This window comes from Labeo rohita, chromosome 15 (genome assembly GCF_022985175.1).
Source record: "Labeo rohita strain BAU-BD-2019 chromosome 15, IGBB_LRoh.1.0, whole genome shotgun sequence".
Taxonomy (NCBI): Eukaryota; Metazoa; Chordata; class Actinopteri; order Cypriniformes; family Cyprinidae; genus Labeo; species Labeo rohita.
Genome location: NC_066883.1, coordinates 30,767,209 through 30,791,750, shown reverse-complemented (window position 1 = coordinate 30,791,750; position 24,542 = coordinate 30,767,209). Strand labels below are relative to the sequence as shown.

Genomic DNA, 24,542 nt, shown 5'->3' with positions numbered 1-24,542 from the left:
ACGCACACATGCACGTCTCCTGGCTTCCCCTCTTTGGTGTCCTCTGATTTTCCAAAACATCTTAGTGAGGGAGAGTGAGAAAGAGAGAGAGAGAGAGAGGGATCATCATAGGGTCTCTGTGGAAATTTTGGTGTGGTAGACAGGCCTGTCCGGTCTGCTCTTTATTTAACAGTGGGAGTAAAGAGAGATGAGCTCTGTGTGTGCAGATAAATATAGTGTGAGAACAGGCAGTCTGCTGGGGAACTCTTCACAACCTAACGCCTGCACCTAACTTTCTCAGACCGAGAGAAAGTTGAGTGAATTACAAGATGCAGGTCATCAGCGACCATGAATACACACAATACAGTGTAGTTTATACACAAGAGATAGGATTGTACGCCAGAGAGAGATAAACCACCTACACACGCTGTCCTCCAACAAACGCACTCTCAAACCTGTGCCAACGCAGCAGGTTCTGAGTTAGAAGATGACCTTCCAGCCACCTTTGGCCGAGAAAGAAGGACAGAAAGAAACAGAAGTGACACGTACATTCAAACGTGTCCAGCTGCTCCCATGGGTTGCTATTAGTTTGTAATCGTAATGAGGATGAGAGAGTTGGGGAGAGCGGCTTCAGGGCGAGCCACAGTGGAAAACCTGCAGAAATGATGTCAGAGAAATCGCGACCACCGATTGGAGTGGAGATTCCCGGCGAGAGCCTATAAAACTGGGAAAGACAACAGCAGGAACCAGCAAAGGCAGAGAACGTGAGAAATTCCAGGAACTGCACAGTGTCCATCTGTCCGTCCCCGTGTGACTGAAACTGAATCAGATTAAGGGTAAGGAGCCTTGGAGAAAGACCAACCTGCATGTTCCTACAGGGCTGTGTGAGTGTGTCTGGGAGGAAAGGTGAGCAGACAGGTGTTGAAGATGTGTTTGAAGACATTTATTAGGAGTAGAATAATGCTGGTTAGTTGGTGCGGAATCTGGTGTTTGATAAGCGACTGTGAATTTGTTTGAGCTCCAGGGTTACAGACGAACCAGTGTCGGAAACATCCTGTTGATGTTGCATTGCTGCAATAGTGACACAGAGGTGTGAAATCATGTTTGGTATCGGAGAACCGTTGAGAGTGTCTTTTGAGAGAGCGAGCAAGTGTGTGTGTGTGTTTGCATGCAGGGTGTCCAGTGAAGTGTGTGTGGGCAATGGGAGATGGCTGGAGTTGTTTATTTTTGGGGACGGAAAATGCTAAAGTTAGCCCATGTTGCTGGACAATGCATTTCCCCAGTCGTGGGGCAGGAGAGGGGCCGCATCTGGTCCGGTGCTCAGTGCACCAGACCTCAAATGCCAAGGACGGGACACTCTGGGTCAAACGATAGGTGAAAATGCATTATTGGGCATTTTTGGAAGATACGCCACAATCCTGCAAAAGAGTTTTAAACGATTTCTAGGAGAAATACTGTGGCAGGTGTTCATATTTGCGTTATAGATCTTTAAAATTTTACAATTAATAAAAAGACAAAACTAATAATGGGTAATGAAAATCATGGATTACGTGATTCAAGGTCAGAATTTCACAAATACTACATTTAGCTTTGTTTTGGTTTTTGTCTATTTTAGCTTTGTATATCTATCTTCTAAAAAAAAAGAATTGGTGTAGAAACAATTTTCACTTAAAATTGCTAGTAAACTTCACAATAAATTACAAACAAATGGCAAGTAACATTAAATTAAACATTACATTTTGAAGTAGAAAGACATATTTTGTTGTAAAACACTCTAACAATCCTTTTATTTCCAACTTCAAAGAATTTTTTTTTACAAAATATCTATACATCTACATTTACATTTAAGCATTTTTAAGCTATCTACCCTCGTAAAAAATGTATATTTAAAATACATTTATTTCATACTTCAAATCTATTAACATATTTACTGACATATCGCTCCAGACTCACTGATAATATAATTAGAAATTAATTTTATTTGGAGTACTATTTGTGAACAATGCACATTTCTCTCATATTAAGCCTAAAATGTGTTTTAATGTCACTATTGATAAGGACTGTATGATCTTTGAATAATATTGGCCTTTAAATACAAGATATTTGAAGTGTACCTAAAGTATACTTGCAATAGCTCCACTTTAGCACAATCAAATATACTTCAATGCATCTTTATGTGGACTTAAGTAGCACTTCCACACAATTAAATTGCATTAAGTGCAACATTAGTTGTTCCAATTTAGCAGACTTTAAATATACCAGTTTAGTATACTAAAAGTACAATTCCAGGGTATTTTTTTTTATAAGTACATAAATATGTAAATGTATTTATAGTATACTTAGCATTAAATCAAATACATTTTAGTATGTTTATTTTTCACTAGGGTATCTATCTATCTATCTATCTATCTATCTATCTATAATTAGATGTGGTACAGGTTTTTACCAGTCACTGTATTTTGCATTTATTTTCACAAATATCAAAAAGATGAATGTCTTTTCTATACTTGCAATTTAACACATCCACCAGCAGACGGCAGTCAAAATTTAGGATTCAGTGCAGCATCATAATCTGAATAAGGTGGTTTTAGAAACCTAAAAAACTGCAAGAGTTAAGACAGTGGTGTTCTCATATAATAATTACTGAAAATAAATTGATCATTACTATAAAACATTTACTCAAGTGATGCTAAACTACAGTAACGCACAGTCCCACTGTGAGGATGTTTTTGTGCGAGAGTGTTTGAGAGTGTGTTTTGGGGACACACAGGTAGGGGTGCAGGTCAGAGTGTGTGTTTGGGCTGAGTTCATGTGTTTGTGTAGAGGGTGTGTGTTAGAAGCATTCTCACACTCTCGCGGCTGCCGGACCGCCCAGTCAGAGTGTATTTGCACAGATGGAGTCTGGATGAATGTAAACACCGCCCTGTATCACAGTAATTCAACACGGTGCTGAAGCTGAACTGTGTGTGCGCACGCTCAATTAACAATGCACTGACACAGAGACATAAAAACTGTAATCATTGTAATTATGTTGCTGTGTGTGTGTGTCTGTATGTATAATCAACAAGGATGCATTAAAAATGTTCAAAAGTAAAAAGTGCGCCCCCCCCCCCAAAACTTAAGCAGCACTACCATTTTCAACACTGAACATAAGAAATGTTTCTTAAGCACCGTATCAGCATATTGTAATGATTTGTGAAGGATCATGTGACAAAGACTGGAATAATGATACTGAAAATTCAGCTTTATTTAAAATTATTAAAATGCTTAAATACATATTAAAATACAAAACCGCTATTTTAAATTGTAATAATATTTCATAATATTAGTGTTTACTGTATTTTTGATCAGATAAATGCATTGCTGAGCATAGGAGACTCCAAGAGTTTTTAATGGTTTTATATAATATTGTCAATAATGACATTGTTAATTGTGTTGTAATTAAATTGTAGATGCTGGGCTGTGGATGTGTGCTGCTCTCTGGTTTGCTAACACTGACCCTGTTCCACTGCAGTGCGGAAAGCCTTCATGTTCCCCAAGAACGATCAGAGGTGAGTCCAGGTCTCGCTGATATATAAATATACATACTGTATTTGAGAGAGACCGACAGAGAGAAAGAAAAAGAGAGAGAATAAGGTTATATTATGTGCTCTGTGAGGGAAGTTCTGCCTTCAGAAACACAAAAACAGACTTTATGTACATAATGAGACTAACCAGTACAAGTGAGAGATGATAAACTGTCCTCTGAGCGCTCTATAAATACAGTGGGGATTCCCCTAGAGAGCCTCCACAGGAGGCAACCATTACCCTCTCCTTATGAACATGAGCTACCTGTCTGAGAACTGACCCACTGGGTCACTCAGGGTCATTCTTTCTGCTTCTCCATATGTAATAGAACAAACTTTATTATTGCAGGGTTAGTTCACCCAAAAATGTGACCCTGGACCACAAAACCAGCCATAAGGGTTATTTTTTTTAAATTGAGATTTATACACTATCTGAAAGTTGTTAGGATAGGACAATATTTGGCCAAGATACAACTATTTGAAAATCTAGAATCTGAGGGTGCAAAAAAATCTAAATATTTAGAAAATCACCTTTAAAGTTATCCAAATGAAGTTCTACTTACGGTATTTATCTTTATCTAACATCCTAATGATTTTTGGCATAAAAGAAAAATCTATAATTTTGACTGATACAATGTATTAGTGGCTATTGCTACAAATATACCCATGCTAATTATGACTGGTTTTGTGGTCCAGAGTCACAAATGAAAATTCTGTCATGTTGTTCCAAACCCATTAGACCTTCATGCATTTTCAGAACACAAATTAAAATATTTTTGATGAAATCCGAGAGCTTTCTGACCATGCATAGACATCAACGCAACTACCACGTTTAAGGCCCAGAAAGGGAGTCAGGACATTGTTAAAATAGTCCATCAGTGGTTCAACCATAATTTTATGAAGCTACGAGAATAATTTTGTGCACTAAGAAAACAAAAATAACTCTTATGAATGCACGTCGAAGACTGACACGAAAGAGAAGAAACTGAATACAAAAAGTATTCTTGTAGCTTCATAAAATTAAGGTTGAACCTTAGTAGGGCTGGGCCTTTAACGTGGTAGCTGCAGGGTCAGAAAGCTCTCAGAGTGAATCAAAAATATGTTAATTTGTGATCTGAAAATTAAGAAAGGTCTTATGGGTTTGGAACAACATGAGGGTGAGTAATTAATGACAAAATTTTCATTTTTGGGTGAACTATCCCTTTAAATGGTCTTGAGATGGTCTTTCTAAGGTGGTCAGGCTGCTGTTTTTTTTTTTTTTGCCATTCCAAGGTGGTCAACCTGCTATAACTTGCTTAACAAAACTATATCCACCAGCTGATCCCAGTGAACTTGGGACAATACATAAATACTGCTTGGACTAGGCAGCTAAAACCCATGTAAAACCAGGCTACCACTTTAAAGTAGTGATTAAAGGGTTAGTTCACCCAAAAATGAAATTTTTGCAATTAATTACTCACCCTCATTTCATTCCAAAGACTTTTGTTTATCTTCGGAATGAAAATTAAGTTATATTTAATGAAATTCAAGAGCTTTCTGACTCAACTACCTCATTCAAGTGTCACGGTACTCTCATGAACATGTGACGAAGACTGATATGGAAGAAAAGAAATTGTTAAATAAAGTTGTGATTCTTGTTTTCTTTGTGCACAAAACCACTGATGCCATATGGACTGTTTTAACAATGTTCTTACTACCTTTCCGGGCCTTGAACGTGGTAGTACCGTTACTGTTTATGCAGGGTCAGAAATCTCTCAGATTTCATAAAAAAAAAAAAAAAAAAATTGTTCCAAAGATGAACAAAGGTCTTACAGGTTTGGAACGACATGAAAGTGAGCAATTAATGACAGATTTTTCATTTTTAGGTGAACTAACCCTTTAAAAACAATCTGCATTACACTTACATTTCTATTTCTTTCTGATCTAGTATGTGGAACCATCTGTCGTGGAGGGCCGTGGTGTCCAGCGAGGCCAAACTGAGCAGAAAACCTCAGGAGCCGTGAACGCTAAACTCCTCCTGCACGACCAACTATTCCGACTAGAGAACGATGTCATTGAGCCCAAGAGGAAACGCAGCTTCCCCGGATCCAACACGCCTCTTGACCGCCTGTCAATCAGTACCATGGATCCCAAAAGCAACAAGCAGAGGTAAGAAACATGTAAAAATTTCCCCCTCCTTAGCCTGCGAAATAATGTAAATAACTAATAGATTTTTTTTATTATTATTAAAATATTCCATTAATAATAATTACATATTAATTTACAATTTGTAACACATTTTTAAATTAACACCTTGGGTCTTTATTGGTGTTCTTTCACAATAATTGCTTTATTTGTCACATGTTTTGTCTCAATTGAATCATTGCACCAAACTTTATTGACGGCTCTGGCCTAAAGTCTGAAAACTTTGCTATGATCCCGAACAGATGATGATCCACAGGTAGCTTTGACTGGCTGTGGCTCACATATGTACAGTTTTTATTGGCTGGAGTCTGTCGTGCACAGCTTGATAACTTTGTGTGAGCCTGTTTGTGCTTTTACAGTTCACTAAGTGCAATTAAAGTTTTGTCTGTAGCCCACAGTTAAAGGTACTTCTATTTCTTGGGTGGAGTCACTGTGGTGTGGATTGAGGTTTTGTGTGACATAATAAGCGTCTGATGCTGATTTACGGGAAAAGACAGTCCAACTGTGCCGATGACTGTAGCATCGGACTTCCAGTCAATGATCAAAACTGTTTTATCTCTGTGAATGATTTGATCTCCCTGCTGGACAGAACATGCAGTGTAACTCAGCATGGCCTGAGGCTCTGACAAGGCTCTATCTAAATGATCCTCAGCACTCGATAAGATCAGGACAGAAGCCAAGAACAGCAGCGAAAGCACCACGCCATGCATTATCAAATCTCAACACCCGAATCCATCTGTCATGAGCCTGATAAACACATGAAAGCTCACGAAAACCACTGTGTAGCTATGCGACTGTTCAATGGATCCTCAGTAAACACCTTGAAAGCCAATGTGTATTTTGTTACTAGACTTTTACATTTTCTCAAAAAAAAATTTCAAATCTTCTAAATTTTCAAGACAAAAAATCGAGATATGACCTTAGAACAAATGTGGGTTTAAGAAAACCCTAGACATTTACTAGTATTACTGGACATCTTACTACCTAATAAATACTTAAGTATAGACTTTAACAAAAAAAAATGTATAAAACTGAATAATTACCAGTAAAATTACAAGTCCATTTCCACTGATATTTCCTTCACCCCTAAAACAATACACAATGCAATGTGTAATGCAATGGGACATATTTTATGGGCTTTATGGGCTTTCCTTAGAGTGCTGTTTTCCTTTTTTTAACTTTAATATCAAGTGTAACACTGTGTTATACCGGCGTCATTTACCTTATCACATTGTATGTGATTGATCATGATGAAATAATGAAAAAATTTTAAAGATCGTGCCAAGAATTCCAGTTGGAAATGAAAGGTCAAGTTGAGTGCATTGCAAGTTGTGCATGCTTTGTGAGACATAGTATTTCATACAGTATTCTCTGTAATATATAATATATAATATACTTTTAACAAATGTTATGCAGTAGCTCATTCCCAGGGCCGCGTTTCCCAAAAGCATCGTAAGCTTAAGCTGATCGTAGTTCCATTGGTTTTAATGGTTCTACGATGTACTTAAGCTTATGATGCTTTTTGGAAACGCAGCCCAGGACTATATATGTTTGTAAAATATGCTAAGTGCATTCTATCCACCTTATTTTGCAACATGCAAGTAAGTTTTCTGTGAATGTGCCAGACTTCCGATTAGCTGCTAATGATAAACAAAACAAAAATGAAGTGCATTGAGTGGTAAAAATATTTTCGCTACAAATTAGTTTGTTAATAATTATGACAATACATATATAATGAGCAATACCAGTTTCTCAGAAATATAAAGTAGCGTAGCATAACGAGTTTTGTAGGCTACATATAGAGTGTTTTCACGACACGTCATCAATCGGCCATATTGGCGGCACTGAATGTAAACAGTGCCACTGAACACAAATGAAACTTGCATATTTTCCTGATTATTGCTGATGAAAATGGTCCATTTTTGTCATGGTTTGGGCTGTACTAATCGGTCGGACCGGAAAAAACATTTGGGGTACTATAGACTGCCAAAAGTTATAACAAATCAAGGAGAAGAATGCAAAAAACTGTCCAAGGAGCAAAAGGCATTTGTGGTTAGCCAAACTGAACCAGGATTTCCAGGACAAGAATTATGACAACATTCTTGTTTGTTCTTATCATTTCCAGTCAGGTAGGTGGAATATAAGGCTAATATCTTAATTAATACCGCTCGTACATATCTTTACCACCTACTAACTTTACTTTGTCAAAACATTGCGCCCTTTCCTGCATACTAAGTCCTTCTCTATATGATTTAGCAGCTTCCACAGTTTTTCAATGGTTTAGCCAGCGTAAATTAGCAGAATAACGTATTCAGTAGTACAACCATACAAATTATGCTATTGTACAAAGTGCAGTAAACGGTAAAACAGTTTGCACTACAAACCACTGTGTTCATAACTGAAATAATACATTAAAATAATATGGTACGACACACCAGTTTGCAATATCAAGCAGCAAAACAAGCTGTTTTGTACAGCTAAAATAGCTGGCTGCTGATGAGACCGGAAGCCTCGCACATTAAATTTACAAATGGCCGCAACCGCTCTTACACCATTTAAAAAATAAGAAAGAAATGTTAGAAGTGGTATGTTAGTATGTTATTTTTGAACACATTACATTAATTACCATACTCGCCTTAGCTTCATCTCTAATGACTGACGTGTCTTTCCACTCAGCAGTATGTGAATCCACAATTGTAATCTAAAGGAAACGGCTGACTTCTCTGCGTTATGTCTGCAGGAAGGCGGTTGAGCTGCCACGGCGACGAGTCATCCCTCCGATCGACCGGATTGGCGTAGGCCGTCTTCCCAACAACCGAGGTTAGACTCCGCTTCAGACCACGCCCTGACACACAGGTACCTCAGCTTTTGCATTAATGTAATGTAAGATTAAAATAGCAGGAATATACTGCAAATTGAATTCAGAGCCATATATGGGTATAATATATTTTGTTTGTTCTTTACTCCACAGAGGGTAATTTCACAGGTAGATGATATGCATGATAAGCACACCAGCCGACACAACTCACTAACCACTGAACGATCTCAACGTACTCAACACACTTTTAACCATCGCTGCTCCAGAGCTGCACTTTCTCACTGATTACTGATTTAGACCTTCAATATCCGATCAAACTGTTTATTTCCAGTTCATATAAATTCAACATCTAAACTGCGTAGCTTTCATAAAATGAGTTCTGTTTATAATGTCAGAATCATTAGCCAATCAGAGAGGAATCTGCTCATGGCTTCCATTGCACATCTCAATATTTACTCCAGTGCCTCACGACCTCTCGCTTGCTGTAATATACATAACTATTGTCATTTTCTCATTTTGACTGGAGGCTATTTAGCCTTGACAATAAAACGGATGAAAATCTACTTTCTGTCTGTCTTGTTTCAACTTATTATGCAAGCTGTTATTATTATTTCGAGAATAAACAAGATTATAACTTACTGTATTATTAAATAATTACTTAATTAAATAATTACTTAAGGAATAGAGATGGGGGACAGAGATGTTGAAAGCAAACTCTTGTTTGTATGTAATATGCTGACAGACAAAGACAAGTGCTAGTAATAAAGCTAACACACAACGTAGGATAAATACAGCAAGTAAAGCACAAGGTTTCTTAAAACATTTATTTCATTCAAATTACATATAATGTATAACAAAACGGTATAACAAAATCAGTGCGTCTAGTGGCTTTTAATAGGAGTGCATTTTTATAAAGTATAGCATTATAAATTACTAAGAATTACTAAGATATTATGTAGGTGTATAAAACTACAAATTTCATCAGGTTTAAATGATTTATATCATTATATATATGGTGTTGTTCAAATATTTGGGGTTGGTAAGAAATATTAATGTTTTTGAAAGAAGTCTCTTATGCTCACCAAGACTGCATTTATTTCTACAAAAATACAGTAAAAACAGTAATAATGTGAAATATTATTACAATTTAAAATAACTGTTTTCTATTTGAATATATTTTAAAACTTAATTTTTTTCTGTGATGGAGAACCTGAATTTTCAGCTCCAGTCTTCAGTGTCACATGATCCTTCATAAATCATTATAATATGCGGACTGAAGCTCAAAAAACATTTATTGTTATTATCAATCTTGACATTGGCTCTTGAATATTTTTGTGGAAGCAGTGATTATTTTTTTCAAGATTCTCTGAAAGTAAGAAAGAAAGTAATTTACTGGAAATAGAAATCTTTTGTGACATTATAAATGTCTTTACTGTCACTTTTGATCAATTTGATGCATCCTTGCTGAATAAAAGTAATAATTTGTTTAAAAAAAAAAAATCTTAGAACTCTTACTGACCCCAAACTTTTGAACGGCAGTGTAATGCGATAAGATTTTAAGACTGTTTAGTGTAAGTTTTAAACAACAGCAGATGATGAAAAATGATGAAGGATCCAAGCACAGGGCCAAATATGAGGTGAGTACAATGCTATTGTCTTGATGAATATTAAAATATAGTTCTTTCTAGTTGATTCAAGCGGCCGGCGCAAATTCATACCATCTGTACTACAAATAAATCCCCAGACTGCTAGCCAAAGCCTTAAAAAACAGACAAATAAAATATAAAATGTCCATAAAAAAGAAGTGAATGTGACACTTCTGGGTGTACTTCTTGCCTCACGTTAAGTTAGTTTGTGGAAAATTATAATAGTGACAAAATAAGAATATATGGAGAGACTTCCAGCTCCACTGCACTTTTTCAACTCTCTCACCACCAGCGGGCTACATCCATGTGCCTGTGTAGCCAGTGAACATAGTTTGCCACCCGAGTGTACACCCCATACACCCTCTGACTGCCACATTCCTCTGGTCCACCCCAGGACACCAGTCCTTGTGCCACCCATCTCCTACTGCGGGTGTCCTGGGTGACAAACGCTCCTCCACTGTCTCCCAAACAAGTATCCTGTCCGCCCTCGTAGAAGCCAGCGCAGAACATATTACTGGTGATGTTGTAGTTTACGGAGCGGGACGCATAACTAGCTTCACATTCGTCCTGCGGCACAACTGGGAGTTTCACATACTGGAGCAGCTCGGAGACGGAGCTGGAATCTGAGGTCAGGCCACTGGTGGAGGCAGAAGCATTGGCCGTGTTGATGCCCCAACCGGCTACTATGCCCAATGTGTTGGGCAGAGGCATCAGGGCATGACCTTCTACACCAGGTCTTGGCAGACAGACGGGCTGTATTAACGGAGACAGCACCACCTCCTGGCTGAGTTTAACCAGAGCAATGTCGTTGTTATAGTTTTGAGGATCAAAGTGAGGATGGAGGATGACTTTGACTACAGACCGATTGGTGGCCAGGTGCTTATCCCGTGTGTCTGTGAGGCCTAAGTGCACTCGGATGTGTTCAGAAGCAACAGGGACGACGGAAAGATCACGGCGGTGAGATCTGAGCACGTGAGCGGCTGTGAGAACCCAGGTGGGGGAGAGGAGAGCGCCGCTGCCAAACCAGCGGTCCTCAGGGACACGGGACACATCCTCTACTGAGAGGAGAACCTGCCAGGGGAACAGACCAGGAGATGCTGTTCTCCCTCCAACGATTCGCTTTTGCAAGGCTGGGAAGAGCTGTGATTGTTCACCACATACTGAAACAAAAACGTACACGTTAATATAGATATACAGTTGAGGTCAAAAGTTTATACACACCTTGCAGGATCTGCCTATTGCAGGAAATGCTAATTATTTTACCAAAATAAGAGGGATCATACAAAATGCATGCTTTTTTTATTTAGTACTGACCTGAATAAGATAATTCACATAAAAGATTACATTTAATCCACAAAAGAATTTACAAAAATGACCCTGTTCAAAAGTTTACATACACTTGATTCTTAATACTCTGTTGTTACCTGAATGATCCTCAGCCGTGTTTTTTTTTTTGTTTAGTGATAGTTGTTCATGAGTCCCTTGTTTCTCCTGAACAGTTAAACTGCCTGCTGTTCTTCAGAAAAATCCTTCAGGCCCCACAAATTCTTTGGTTTTTCAGCATTTTTGTGTATTTGAACCCTTTCCAACAATGAGTGTATGATTTTGAGATCCATCTTTTCATTGTGAGGACATTTGAGGGACTCACATGCAACTATTACAGAAGGTTCAGACACTCACTGATGTTTCAGAAGGAAAAACAATGCATTAAGAGCAGAGTGTGTAAACTTTTGAACAGAATGAAGATGTGTACACTTTTTTTATTTTGTCTAAATATCATATTTTTTTTTCATTTAGTACCGCCCTTCAGAAGCTACAGAAGACACTTACATGTTTTCCTAAACACAAAATAAGTTCAATTTACCCTGATCTTCAAATTCAAAAAGTTTTCACCCCCCCAGCTCTTAATGCATCGTGTTTCAGTGTGAAGCATCAGTGAGCGTTTGAACTTTCTGTAAACTTTTGACCTCAACTGTATATAGTGACATGGCAAAGCTGAATTTTAAGCAGGAAGTGTCACATGATTAACAATATTGATTCCCGGTTCATTTTGCACCTCAAAAAATGATTTGAGGTTCATTGACGGAATGAGTTGTGAACTGCACAATGATTTTGAACGATTCACTCTGATTCAAAACGCCAACTCCCGTGCATGTTTGAGACTGGATAATAAGACTGTTTGCCAGCATGCCATTTAAAGAAATGAACGTCATTTATTAACTAGATTTTAAATGTTTGCCGCTAAACCTTTTTTTTGCATTAACAACCATTTTAGTTGCAGTGTGTTGTCCTGAAAAATTTAATCTTTTCAACATATCTAAATATATTTGAAGTTTGAGGCTTACCGAGAGGAGTGCTTGCTAGTGGAGTGGGACGTTGAGATTCAGGATTGGTACTCGAGGTTCTTTCGAAATCTTCTACAGTAAATACATAAACAACAGTGGCAGATAGTCTAGTCATGTAGGTTAGTACTGAGTTACCATGCAAAAACTATAAAAAAGGAAGTCCTATTATAATGAAACACTTAAACAAAACAAAATATGCATTATTTAATGCAAGAGTGATTTTAAAATAATTGGCTTTCGGTAACACACCTTACCTGGTAGACAGGTGGGCAGTGGCGTCCCGTCCTCACTCTCCCATTTCCCACTCTGACGACAGGTGTAAGTGTCTGTAAGGTCAGTCAGGGTCAAATTCACAGTGACATCTAATATGAACTGACTTTGAAGCATCAATGACTGACAGTGAAATACTCACTGTTGACATGGGGAGAGTCTCTGCAGCTGTACTGGATTCTGGATCCAAATACAGTAGTGTTTCCAGAACTTTCAAAAACCACTTCACCCAGAACTACATCTACTGGACCACAGTCAACCACTAGAGGAGATAATGAGAAAGAAGTTAAATTAGAGAGGTAAAGCAGTCATGTTTGGATACTTCACATGAAGTTTTTGGTTTGATTCATATTTGATTCTTTTCTTAAAAGGCTTATTATTAAAATTAAATAAAGAGATTACATAAAAATCTTCAAAGGTGATTTACAGGTTTGACAGAATACAAGTATGGCATTATTTGTTAAATGAATAAAATTGGAGGATTTATTTGAGCAGGATGAGATGAAAACTGTATGGATGTTAAGAATGAATCATAAATTATAGAAAAACAATTACAGGAATTCTCAAATGTGATTGGTGGATTTTATCATGGGACATGCCATGTATATTATAAGATGATTCATGATGGAAGAGATTTAGTTTGATGAACAAATAAACTATTTAAATATTAAAGATCACAATCATACCAAACATTAATTGTCCACTCTTCAACGTGCATTGTCCGTTCCCAACAGGTGAGGCAGTTTTGTAGTCTGTCCTGTCTGAAAGTCTAAGTGCATTTATGTATATGTATTTCGGTCTCAGAATGAACCAAATAGTGAAAGGAATATGTACTACTGACTAAGGGATGTATAAATATATATTAAAATATATATAGCTGACTAAAGATCATGTTTACATCCATACATGTACACGCTCACTGGTTTATTTCACCTCAGAGACACAAATAAATATGAAATAACATTAATGACCAGTAGATGGAGACATTCCATGATACATAAACTCAGTATGGGCTTCAAACCACACCACTTTCACCATCAGAACAACAAAAGTAGATTTGGGCATTGAGAATGTAAACTTAATATTGATAATGTTTATCACAGACATAATGCTATATATAATATTTCATCAAAACAAAGGGACAGATCATTAATTTCCAATTGCTTTTAGTGGTGTGAATTTGTGTTTATAAATAAAAATTAATCTTACATACTCATAGACTGAGTGAAAACGATTTATTTAACTCTTTATTCATCTATATATTCAATCTTTTTTATTAAATGCATTTTTGCCTTTTTTCACAATAGAACCAAACCTTAAACTACAATAAATTCTCAATAAGAATTGTTGTAATTTTAGGCTTGTTTCTGTTCACAGACACAAATTAACGCCAGGCCTAAACAAACCCAAACAAAATTTGCATTTAGTCCATGACTAGTCTTAAACTGGGAAACAAACCTAGTACAAATATAAGTATTTGTCATGAAATACTTAAAATTTGGATCAGGAATAATACCTGAATGCTTTGGAGTAAAACAAAAAACTCAAAGCTGTGCTACAAAAACACATGTGCATTAACTAGCTCATGCTAGTCAATGCTACTTAATTTCATGCATTAGCAGACCTGTCATCAACTTAGCAAACTACCTTTTAAAAGTCTGGGATATATTCATATTTTTAAATGTTTTTTTTTAAAGAAGTATCTTATGCACAATAAAGCTGCATTTATTTGATTAATAATAGAGTAAAAACAGAAATATTGCTAAAGTCAAAGCTGAATTTCCAGCATCATTACTCCAGATTTCAGAGTTTCTTCAGAAATCATTCTAATATGCTGATTTGGAAACATTTCTTTTTATTATCAATGTTGAAAACAGTTGTGTTGCTTAATATGTTTGTGGAAACTGATCAATTTGAGTGAAAGTTTAAAAAACAGCATTTATTGTAAATATTTTGCTGAATAAATAAGCTTTTCGTGTTTTTATGGTTTGTTAGGATAGGACAATATTTGGCCGAGATACAACTATTTGAAAATCTGTAATCTGGGGGTGCAAAAAAATAAAATAAAATAAAATACTGAGAAAATCGCCTTTAAATTGTTCTAAATGAAGTTCTTAGCAATGCATATTACTAATCCAAAATAAATTTAGATATATTTACGGTGGGAAATTTACAAAATATCTTAATGGAACATGATTTTGACTTAATATCCTAATGATTTTTGGCATAAAAGAAAAATTGATAATTTCAACCCATACAATGTATTGTTGGCTATTGCTACAAATATACCCGTGCTACTTACGACTGGTTTTGCAGTCTAGGGTCACAATGTCTTTACTGTCACATTTGATCAATTGTATTGAAAAAAAAAACCCACAAACTTTTTATGGGTAGTGTATATTTCAAGCTCTGCATCCACAATGTACTATGGGGGTTGTAGTTTGTACTGAAAAGTGATTGGCTACCAGCCAGTCCCTTTAGATTTTAACTCAGTATCTGATTGGTTAAAATGCTAGGTAGGGAACGATGCCTCCTTTGAGATTCCTTCTCTGGTGGCAGCAAGAAGAAGAAGAAGAAGAAAAGAGAGAAAAAGGGAAAGTGAGATAAAAAAGACAGGGGGAAAACAGAATTACAGAGTCTCTGTTAAAAGACTTACTTTTGCACAGCGGGACGTCACTGCTCCATTTCCCATCCATCTGACACTCAATCTGATAATGCTCAAATTCTTTATCACCCTGAAAAAGAGAATGTGAGTGTTAGCATGTGATGTAAAACAGTACTGATTTGTTTCTATTAGCTTGCATCAGTCACTGGCTTTATCAGCACAAGTGAATAGCGACCTTTCCCTGACCTGTCTCAGCGAGTATCCAGGGTCACAGGTCAGTGTAATGTGATCTTTGAAGATGTAATTAGACAGCAGAGGCTCCAGGTGTCCATTAAGAGGCGCAGCAAGAGGAGAGCATTCAGAACCTGAAGATAACAACATTTGCATCTTTGCCACAGCACCATACACACAAAGTAATTGATGCAATGTAATTAATTTTAGCAATAATACGCATCGGTCAGTCTCTGACCGGTGGAGGTGTAAGTGAGTTTCCAGCCGAGATTCTCTCCAGAGTTGTCACTGTGAAACTGGATTTTGACGATGTTACTTCCTGTCTGGATCTTCCCTGGTGACTGCTCACCACAAAATGGGCCTAACTCCTTGTCTCCTGCATTAATCTGTGGATAAAGCATCATTATCATCATGCATTTGATCTTTTAATCTAAATCTATTATAAGGATAGTTCACCCAAAAAAGAAAATCCTGTCATTAATTACTCATTCTCATGTCGTTCTAAACCTACAAGACCTTTGTTCATCTTCAGAGCACAAATTAAGATATTTCTGATGAAATCTGAGAGCTTTCTGAGCCTCCATAGACAGCAATGCAATGTTCAAGGCCAAGAAAGGTAGTAAGGACATCACTGAAATAGTCCATGTGACATCAGTGGATCAACCATAATTTTACGAACATTAATTTTATAAAAAGCTCTCGTATTTCATCAAAAATCTCTTAATTTGTGTTCTGAAGATCTTACAGGAGATGAGGGTGAGTAATTACAGAGTTTTCATTTTTGGGTTAACTAGCCCTTTAATAGACTAAAATAGAAACTAAGCTTTTTCAAACTTTGAATCAACTGAAGAAATTGCTGCACAAAATGATTTACATTTTCAAAGCACTCAAATCAAGTTCAAATGTTCTATTAAAATGCCATCACTACTTATCATATTTAATTATTATAATTAGTTATGCACTGAAATATTTTTTAATTATTTTAATCAGTAGTTAACTGATCAAATTTATTTAATAATCTATACTCAAACAAAAACTGAGTTGTATATAAACATGTAAATAGCAATATAAGGCAGCTCTTACATCAGCTTTTTAATGATTATTTGTTGTTGTAAAAACTATTACTCATGATAGATTTATTCAAACATACAGTACATTAAATGACGATGACATCAGGTTATGTTAGAATGTAATGAATATGTAATACCGTGCATATATGTAGCAAAATGGTCCTGTCTAGAATATTGTTTTTTTGCAGCTATGGACACTGAATGGTTTTCCTTAAGGGACATATTATATTATACTAATAATATAATAAATTATTTAAATTTAGGTTATATAAATTTTTTAATAAATTAATTAATTTAACTGAATTACACTACTATAATAATAAATAATAAATGTTTCTTGAACAGCAAATCAGCATATTAGAATGATTTCTGAAGGATCTGAAGAGTGGAGTAATGATGCTGATTTAGCTTTGGTCACAGGAATAAATTACATTTTAAAATATATTCAAATAGAAAGCAGTTATTTTAAATAGTAAAAATATTTCACAATATTACTGCTTTTACTGTATTTTGGATCAAATAAATGCAGGCTTGGTGAGCAGAAGACATAAAAAAAACTTTTCACTGTTAGTGTATATTTAATTTATTTTAGAATTTATATTTAATTTTCAAATTATTTATTAATTATATTTAATGAAATTTATTTGACGAATTACAATCTGTCTGCAACATTCTATTAATATTTATTATATCAAAGAAAAAATTCAGACATGCCGTAGGATTCTCACTTTGACAAAGTCGTAGGGGCATGTGGCTTCAGGGTGGTCTTCGATGTCAAAGGTGTCATCAAACTGAAGAGTGATTTGAAAACCCTCCTCCAGCTCAATGCGGTACATGCAGTCAGAGCTCTTGGGGTATGGTTTAGGGAAATCAGCACTGGTGATCTCTCCAGAGCGCTCTGTGTACACGCTTTCATTACACTCCACTGCAATAATTACAAAGCACAAATATATAATTCACTATCATTCAGTTCAGAAATCAAAAGTGGAATAAACAACTAAACAATACGTTTTTCTACTCTAAATCTGCTTAAATTTCTCAAACAACAGAATTGCATGTTTGCATTGAAATGCATGGAAGCTGTGGTACTTGCACCCGTTCTAATCGGGTATTTGAAGTTCACAAGTTTATCCGCATCTCGCTGACCACCACAATGTAAATATTTAGTTGCTGGTGCTTAGCTACAATCAGCTGAGGAGGGGGCAAAGGCTAGACATAAAACAGACACTCCAACACACACATTAACTACCACAACAACACATTACAGCAACATAAATCATGATAACATTGCTAAATTGTATCCAAGCCAACATTATATAAATGTGTGTACATCTGTGATTAGCTGACTTACACAATATGGTCTCCAATCAACCTGCTGCGAGTTTTCTCCTAAAGTACTGCTTTATAATTAGGAATTCCATCAACTAATCTTGGATAATCCTAAAATCTATGCAATGTTTGACAAGAGCCCACCTACACAGCAATACTGCACTTGGTTTTTGTACTTGTAATCAAATAAATGTGTTTGAACTGATGTTAAAACTAAGTATACAGCTAGTGCGCACTTATAAGTGCATTAGGAGTCATGTACACACACAACAGGACTGATCTCTTTAGTTTTGACGTGAACTTAACTAATTAACCAACATTTTCAGGAGTATTAGGAGACTTAAAGGATTTTCCTCATCAAGCCACATATAAACAATGTTTAAACTCTGCCACCTTTTGGCACCAAGGAGAACAAGAAATGGGTCAAACTTCAGTTTTAGTGAAAACAGGCTAAGGGCACCCATTTGGTATTGGCCCATTATGTTTGTTATGGAGCAATAAAGCAAGAAAGAAGTTGTTCTGATCAAATATACTGTAGAAAATGTAGCAGTTTTGCTATTTTGAAATGTCACCTTTGCAAGTTCTGTTGTCAGAATGAAGCAGGAACCCGTAACGACAGGAACAGTAGAAGCCACCAATGTAGTTATGACAGAAATGATCACAGACAACATCTTCATCATTTCTGTCTCTGCATTCATCTACGTCTGCAGGAAGAAGAAGAGAGAACGAGCAAACAAGATGTTGCAAACTGAAATTAATGTGTATGTTTTTGTTATTTCAAACACTCACCAACCGCACTAAAGTGAGCCTCAAATCCAGAGTAGCGTTCCTCATTGGAAAAATCCGAACGGAACGCAACACTGAGCATGTTTCTAGGGGACACGATGACACCATCAGCTGGGACCTGTTCTGTGTCTGTACTCTCTTTTCCACAAAACACAGCCAGCTCCTCAGTCTCTGAGTATACCTGTGTGAACAAACACAAGAGATTTCTATTTCAAATTTCCTGAAAAAAATGTATGACCGTTTCCACAAAAATATTAAGCAGCACAACTGTTTTCAACACTGATAATGATAAGAAATGTTTCTTGAGCAGCAAATCAGCATATGAGAATGACTTCTGAAGGGTCACGTGACTCTGAAGACTGGAGAAACGATTCAGCTTTGCATCACAGTAATAAACTACGTTTTAAAATATATTAAAATAGAAAACAATGATTTTAAATTGAAATAACATTTCACAATATTGATGTTTTTATTACATTTTTCATTAAATAAATCCAGCCTCGGTAATACTTCTTTCAAAAACATTAATTTTTCTTACCAACGTCAACTTCTGTATACTAGTACACAAGAAAATTATATATTAAATACTCACCCTCATGTGAGTAATTATGAAGCGGATTTCATCAAAAATTTAGCTGAAAGCAACTATTACTGAGGTTCAAGCACTTATCAGACATTTAGGCACTAATGAAAAAAGACATCACATATTTTTTAGCAAGCCTGTAACTACCTGAATCAATGATTTAAAAAGCGTTATTGGGAAATCCTGGTAATTTACTATAGAAATATGATGTTTTTTAACGTTTAAAACTGTTATAGCGCCAACTGTGGTCTGATCTCCCTAAAACTTTGCGTTCTTGTTTAGAATCACCTGTCAAATGTGCTGACCAGGTTTGCTGAAGTTTTGAGTTTTCGTTTAGGCTTTATAGGCTTTTGGGCATTTTTGGACAGGCCTCTTTCCTAAATGACCCTATTATAGCTTCTCAAAGGGTAAATTAAAAAAAACTTTTTTTTTTGATAATTATTGACCTAGAGAGTCCAGAGAATTGCACTGCAGTGTTTTTTTCCAGACTGAGCAAAAAAGCTAGAACTAGTTCACAAAAGTAGGTTTTTAATATTTTCACAGTCATTTAACAAATGGTTTGATTGACAGCAATGGTTCGAGGGGTTTACGCCCTTGAAAAATGCAACATAGGCCCCCAGTGGCTGATTTCTTTTAAATTTCTCACAGACCTCTAGGGCCATGAGCCAAACAGGCCCACCAAGTTTCGTTTCGAATGACCTCCGTTAAGCATGTCTAATAGGAGCCCAGAACCAAGGATTCCACTGACATAAGACACTTGAGCCTGAAACAAAGTGTTTAAGAGTTCTGAGCAATTTCGTACTTTTAAATCTGTATCGCCCCCATTAGGGCTGACTGGGGCGAGTCTTAGTGACGTTGTAGAAGATGTGAGTACTACCATCCCTCCAAGTTTCGAGTCTCTATGACTTACGGTTTGGTTTGTCCAATCAGTTTTACATGTTGATTGCTGATCCTTGGCCATTCTGTCAATTACAATAGGGTTTCAGCGCTACATGCTTGAACCCCTAAGTATCTTAATTTGTGTTCTGAAGACAAACAAAGTCTTACGGGTTTGGAATGACATGAGTAATTAATGACAGAATTTTCATTCTTGGGTGAACTAACCCTTTAAATGAACAGATCACCCACAAATTCTATCATTTAATAACATTCATGTTTCAAACTAGTATGACTGTCACTTTCATTATACTCAAAAGGAGATGTTGTACAGACTGTTCATGCTGCTACATTTCCTCTGCAAGTCAAAAAAAGCAAGTCAAACAGATTTGGAACAACATAAGGGTGTGTAAATGACACAATCAGACGACTGAAAATGTTCTCATTTTCTAAATATACCTGCATGAACATATAAAAAGCCACATAATTCAAACACTCCCAGCTTCTTGCTTTGAACGTACCCACATAAATTACCCGAAAGAATGCTGCCAAACCCTTAATTTAAGAAATATCTGCACAAACACAAAAACTGGCATCCACATGAACACAATTACACTCAGCAGACAGCCAAACTGTCAATCAAACCAGAGTCATACACACAAACACTGCAGACCGAGACCACAGCCAAGTCTTCATTGTGCTTCTACAAACACAAACACACACACACACACACACACACACACACATACACAAACAGCACTAAACGTGTCTCTTATCTGGCTCCCAGCTTGAGTGTTTACTTTGCCCGTGTCAGTGAACGGAGGGTAACCTAGGGTTAACAAAGATGTCCGTAGGCAATTAATTCCTGAGCACAATACACAGACAAACATCCTCACAAAAACACACAAAGAATTTGAGAGACACAGCAATTAAAATCAAGTATGTGTGGGAGATGTGCTTATGCCAATGCAAGAACACTAATTGCACAGCTATTCCACCAGACACACCTCATGCAAAATGTTTGCACAAGCAGGTAGTTTAATAACACATATGAAAAGGACAAAAGAGTTCAAGTTCAGGTGAAGCTGCATTTCGCTGCAACATCACACAGAATGCATGGAAACCCTATACGTTTATATGTGTGCAACAGTCATTATGTGTGTCTGAGTTTTTGGTGCCTCTTTTCTTGTCTGCCACCCAGTTTTTGGTCCACTGCCGTGGCTTGTTACCATAGCAGGTTGCTGTGGCACCCACTGGGGGTATTTGAATATGAATATGCCCCCCTGTGGTGTGGGCAACACATTGGCTCCTGTGAAATAAGTGCTGTTAACTCCATTCGCCCGGGGTATCGGGGCATCTGCCACAGACCTGTCTGTCAAACGCTATGCTTACACATTCTTAGCCACTTAAACAATGAGATCCTGAGACTGGAAATAAGATGCTTATAATAAAAGGCGTGTGAGTGTGTCTAGACAGATCAAGTTGCTCTTTAACTGTTAGAAAAGAACAGCTTTTGAAATCAACACCAAGTAAAGTTGATAAAAGGTTCACTTATACACTACCAGTCAAACATTTTTAGTTTTAGCTTTTTTTTTTTAAAGAAGTCTCTTCTGCTCACCAAGCCTGCATTTGTTTGATTCGAAGTACAGCAAAAACAGTAAAAATTTTTACTATTAAAACAACTGTTTTATATTTGAATATATTTTAAAATGTAATTTATTCCTTATTACAAAGCTGAATTTTTAGCATCATTACTCACATGATCCTTCAGAAAGAATTCAAATGTTCTGGTTTGCTGCTCAAAAAACATTTAATATTATTATTATTATTATGTTGAAAACAGCTGAGTAAATTTAAAACATCCTTGCTAAATTAAAAGTATTAATTTCTATAAATGAAAAAAAATTATACTGACTCCAAGCTTTTGTATGGTGGTAGAGAATAGTGTTACAAAAGCTTTTTGTTTCAGATAAATGCTGATTGTTAAATTTACTTAACCATTTTAAATATTGATAATAATAATAATAATAATAATAATAATAATAATAATAATAATAATAAACATTTCTTGAACAGCAAATGAGCATATTAGAATGATTTCTGAAGGATCATGTGACACTAAAGATTAGAGTAATGATGTTGAAAATTTAGTTTTTATCACAGGAATAAATTACATTTTAAAATATATTCAGATTGAAAGCAATTATTTTAAACAGTAAAAATATTACTGCTATTGCTGTATTTTGGATCAAATAAATGCTGAGCAGAAGAGAATTCTTTAAAAAACATTAAAAATATTACTGTTCAAAAACTTTTGACTGGTAGTGTACTTTTGAAACACTAGAATATGTACTATATACTACTATGTTTTTTTAGACATTCGCCAATGTTCTAGCATGGTCGTAATCACTTAGTACCATGGTTTTACCACTGATACCATCACTTTACCACAATAGATCTTAGTTAGGGTAGCGCCATATGAATGAAACAGAATGAAAACGAGGGATGGAAGTACAATGCATTCAGTGGATTGTACTGCTTAACAACATGCCAACTGTCTTTCTGAAAAAAAAAACACTTTCAGTAGACAAAAACTCCATAAAAGTTGTGAAAAGTACATAATCAACAACCTTTTTACTGTGTGTGCCATTGTAAAGACTGTAAGACCATCCTTAACAGTCTCACGTTATGTCAATATGATGTCTAACCTGACATCTACTACTATCGTAACATGACGCCTACTATCGCAGTACTTTCTTCTGCAAACCTGGTAAGGTTAATGTTCTACTGTAACAATTATTAAACAAGAAATGGTAGAGATGAGTTTGTTAAAACAGGATATTGAAACATTCGTAAATATTGACTTACCTTCAAGTAGTCGTACTCACATAGGTATGACGGCTCTATGTCAAAGTGCATAAAATAGAGTCGGATTTGATATCCATCCGGCATAGTTATATTCCACTGAAGCTCTACCTCTTTCGGATAGGACTCAGGAAAGTTTGGAGACTTGATTGTGCCATACATGTCCGTGAGGTGGATGACTTGAGTCCACAAGGGCCATACGCACTGGGCCAAGATCACAATGAGACTGTGTATAAAGGCATTTTATTTAAACCATAACATCAAATTCAACACAGATTAAACAAAATGTGTCAAACATTCCATTAAGTGAGTTTAATTCAGTGGAGTTAATTCCTGTAAGATTCTGCAAATAGGGGTTTGGGTGAAGAGGGAATAATTAGTGCTCAAAAACGCCTTAGCAACCAAAGATTTGTTAGATTACAAGTTATTCAGATTCTCAAGCTAACATAAATATTGTTCGCTTGAAGTGGTAACCATAGTAGCAGTACTGTAAATTACAAACGTTCCGTTAGATTCCATATCGAACGTTACAAAACATTGGTAGGTTGATGTCATCATTTATCATATTTTTAAACAGCAAGTATTTTACAAAACGTTTTGCTTTTTCAAAACGTTCGTGCAAGGATCGGCATAAAAAGACAATTTCAGCGAGAAAGTTACTGACAGAAACGCTCTTAAATGACGTCGACCCTCTCTGAAAAGAAACTCAACACGTCATGGATAATAATTAATTCCAAGATGGTTATAACGAAAGTTTGTTGAAGATGATCAGAACAGACAGATATATTATTTTTAATCCGTCCCAGAGCACTTTAGAGTATTACTGAAGAAGATAAGTTGAAAAAGTGAAAGTAAGTTCTCACCGTGTAAGTTCCATGATTTATTTCTGTGTTATTTGGAAAGGTGCTGCATTCCCGTCTAAACTCTAGTATTCCTCCGCACGTCACATTGCAACTGTTTACAATTGAGTTCTCTCCCCCACGGACTGTGTGTGTGTCGGGACTCGGGGCGGGGTGGAAGTTTGTGTTTTCTCACGCAGCTTGTTACTTGCGCAAAAGAGAAGTTATATTTCAATATAACAATAACAACAACACGTGGATGGTGTTTTTAACAATATAACTAGCAATTTGCATAAAGAGAAAAACATCATGGTAGGATAAATGAGATGTATGCAGCCAAACATTTTTACAAAAACTACCAGTCAAAAGTTTTTGAACAGTAAGATTTTAAATGTTTTTTTAAAGAAGTCCCTTCTGCTCACCAAGCCTACATTTATAAATGCAGAAAGATTTTTACTATTTAAAATAACTGTTTTCTATCATTTTTTAAATTGTTTTTAAAATATACATTGTTACATTTTAAAATGTAATTTATTCCTGTGATTTCAAA

The 24,542-nt window shown here is 36.1% G+C and overlaps 2 protein-coding genes across 6 annotated transcripts; one reads left to right on the top strand and one right to left on the bottom strand.

Moving 5' to 3' along the window:
• The first annotated feature begins 649 nt into the window (after positions 1 to 649).
• On the top strand, positions 650 to 9,094 carry ostn (osteocrin). Of its 2 annotated transcripts, none has more exons than XM_051129285.1 (5): positions 650 to 815; positions 3,432 to 3,530; positions 5,473 to 5,693; positions 8,470 to 8,585; positions 8,701 to 9,094. In XM_051129285.1, exons 2-4 carry the CDS (start codon positions 3,432 to 3,434, stop codon positions 8,552 to 8,554), a joined length of 405 nt encoding a protein of 134 aa, XP_050985242.1. In that variant the 5' UTR covers positions 650 to 815; the 3' UTR covers positions 8,555 to 8,585; positions 8,701 to 9,094. The 2 variants fall into 2 exon arrangements, with proteins under 2 accessions (XP_050985242.1, XP_050985243.1); XM_051129286.1 differs by having other exon boundaries at positions 650 to 885.
• Positions 9,095 to 9,355: 261 nt separating this feature from the next.
• Positions 9,356 to 24,154, bottom strand: masp1 (MBL associated serine protease 1). 4 transcript variants are annotated; one of them, XM_051129275.1, is made up of 12 exons: positions 24,017 to 24,154; positions 23,157 to 23,379; positions 18,833 to 19,010; positions 18,616 to 18,747; positions 17,443 to 17,639; positions 15,883 to 16,030; positions 15,660 to 15,778; positions 15,465 to 15,543; positions 12,951 to 13,070; positions 12,793 to 12,864; positions 12,539 to 12,610; positions 9,356 to 11,353 (listed from the first exon to the last, which is right to left on the bottom strand). In XM_051129275.1, exons 1-12 carry the CDS (start codon positions 24,028 to 24,030, stop codon positions 10,476 to 10,478), a joined length of 2,232 nt encoding a protein of 743 aa, XP_050985232.1. In that variant the 5' UTR covers positions 24,031 to 24,154; the 3' UTR covers positions 9,356 to 10,475. The 4 variants fall into 4 exon arrangements, with proteins under 4 accessions (XP_050985232.1, XP_050985233.1, XP_050985234.1 ...); XM_051129276.1 differs by having other exon boundaries at positions 11,214 to 11,353; positions 12,788 to 12,864; XM_051129277.1 differs by having other exon boundaries at positions 11,214 to 11,353; positions 12,539 to 12,607; positions 12,788 to 12,864.
• Between the last annotated feature and the right edge of the window lie 388 nt (positions 24,155 to 24,542).

What these genes read in the sequence shown, in the direction of transcription:
- masp1 (XM_051129275.1), bottom strand. An exon ending in TGACAACAGAACTTGCAAAG is followed by an intron (nt 17,640 to 18,615) that starts GTGACATTTCAA and finishes TAATTATTGCAG; the next exon opens with TGGAGTGTAATGAAAGCGTG. An exon ending in GCCCCTACGACTTTGTCAAA is followed by an intron (nt 16,031 to 17,442) that starts GTGAGAATCCTA and finishes CTTTATCCACAG; the next exon opens with ATTAATGCAGGAGACAAGGA.
- ostn (XM_051129285.1), top strand. Translation starts at nt 3,432, where the DNA reads ATGCTGGGCTGTGGATGTGTGCTGCTCTCTGGTTTGCTAACACTGACC. An exon ending in TTCCCCAAGAACGATCAGAG is followed by an intron (nt 3,531 to 5,472) that starts GTGAGTCCAGGT and finishes TTTCTGATCTAG; the next exon opens with TATGTGGAACCATCTGTCGT. An exon ending in CCCAAAAGCAACAAGCAGAG is followed by an intron (nt 5,694 to 8,469) that starts GTAAGAAACATG and finishes TTATGTCTGCAG; the next exon opens with GAAGGCGGTTGAGCTGCCAC.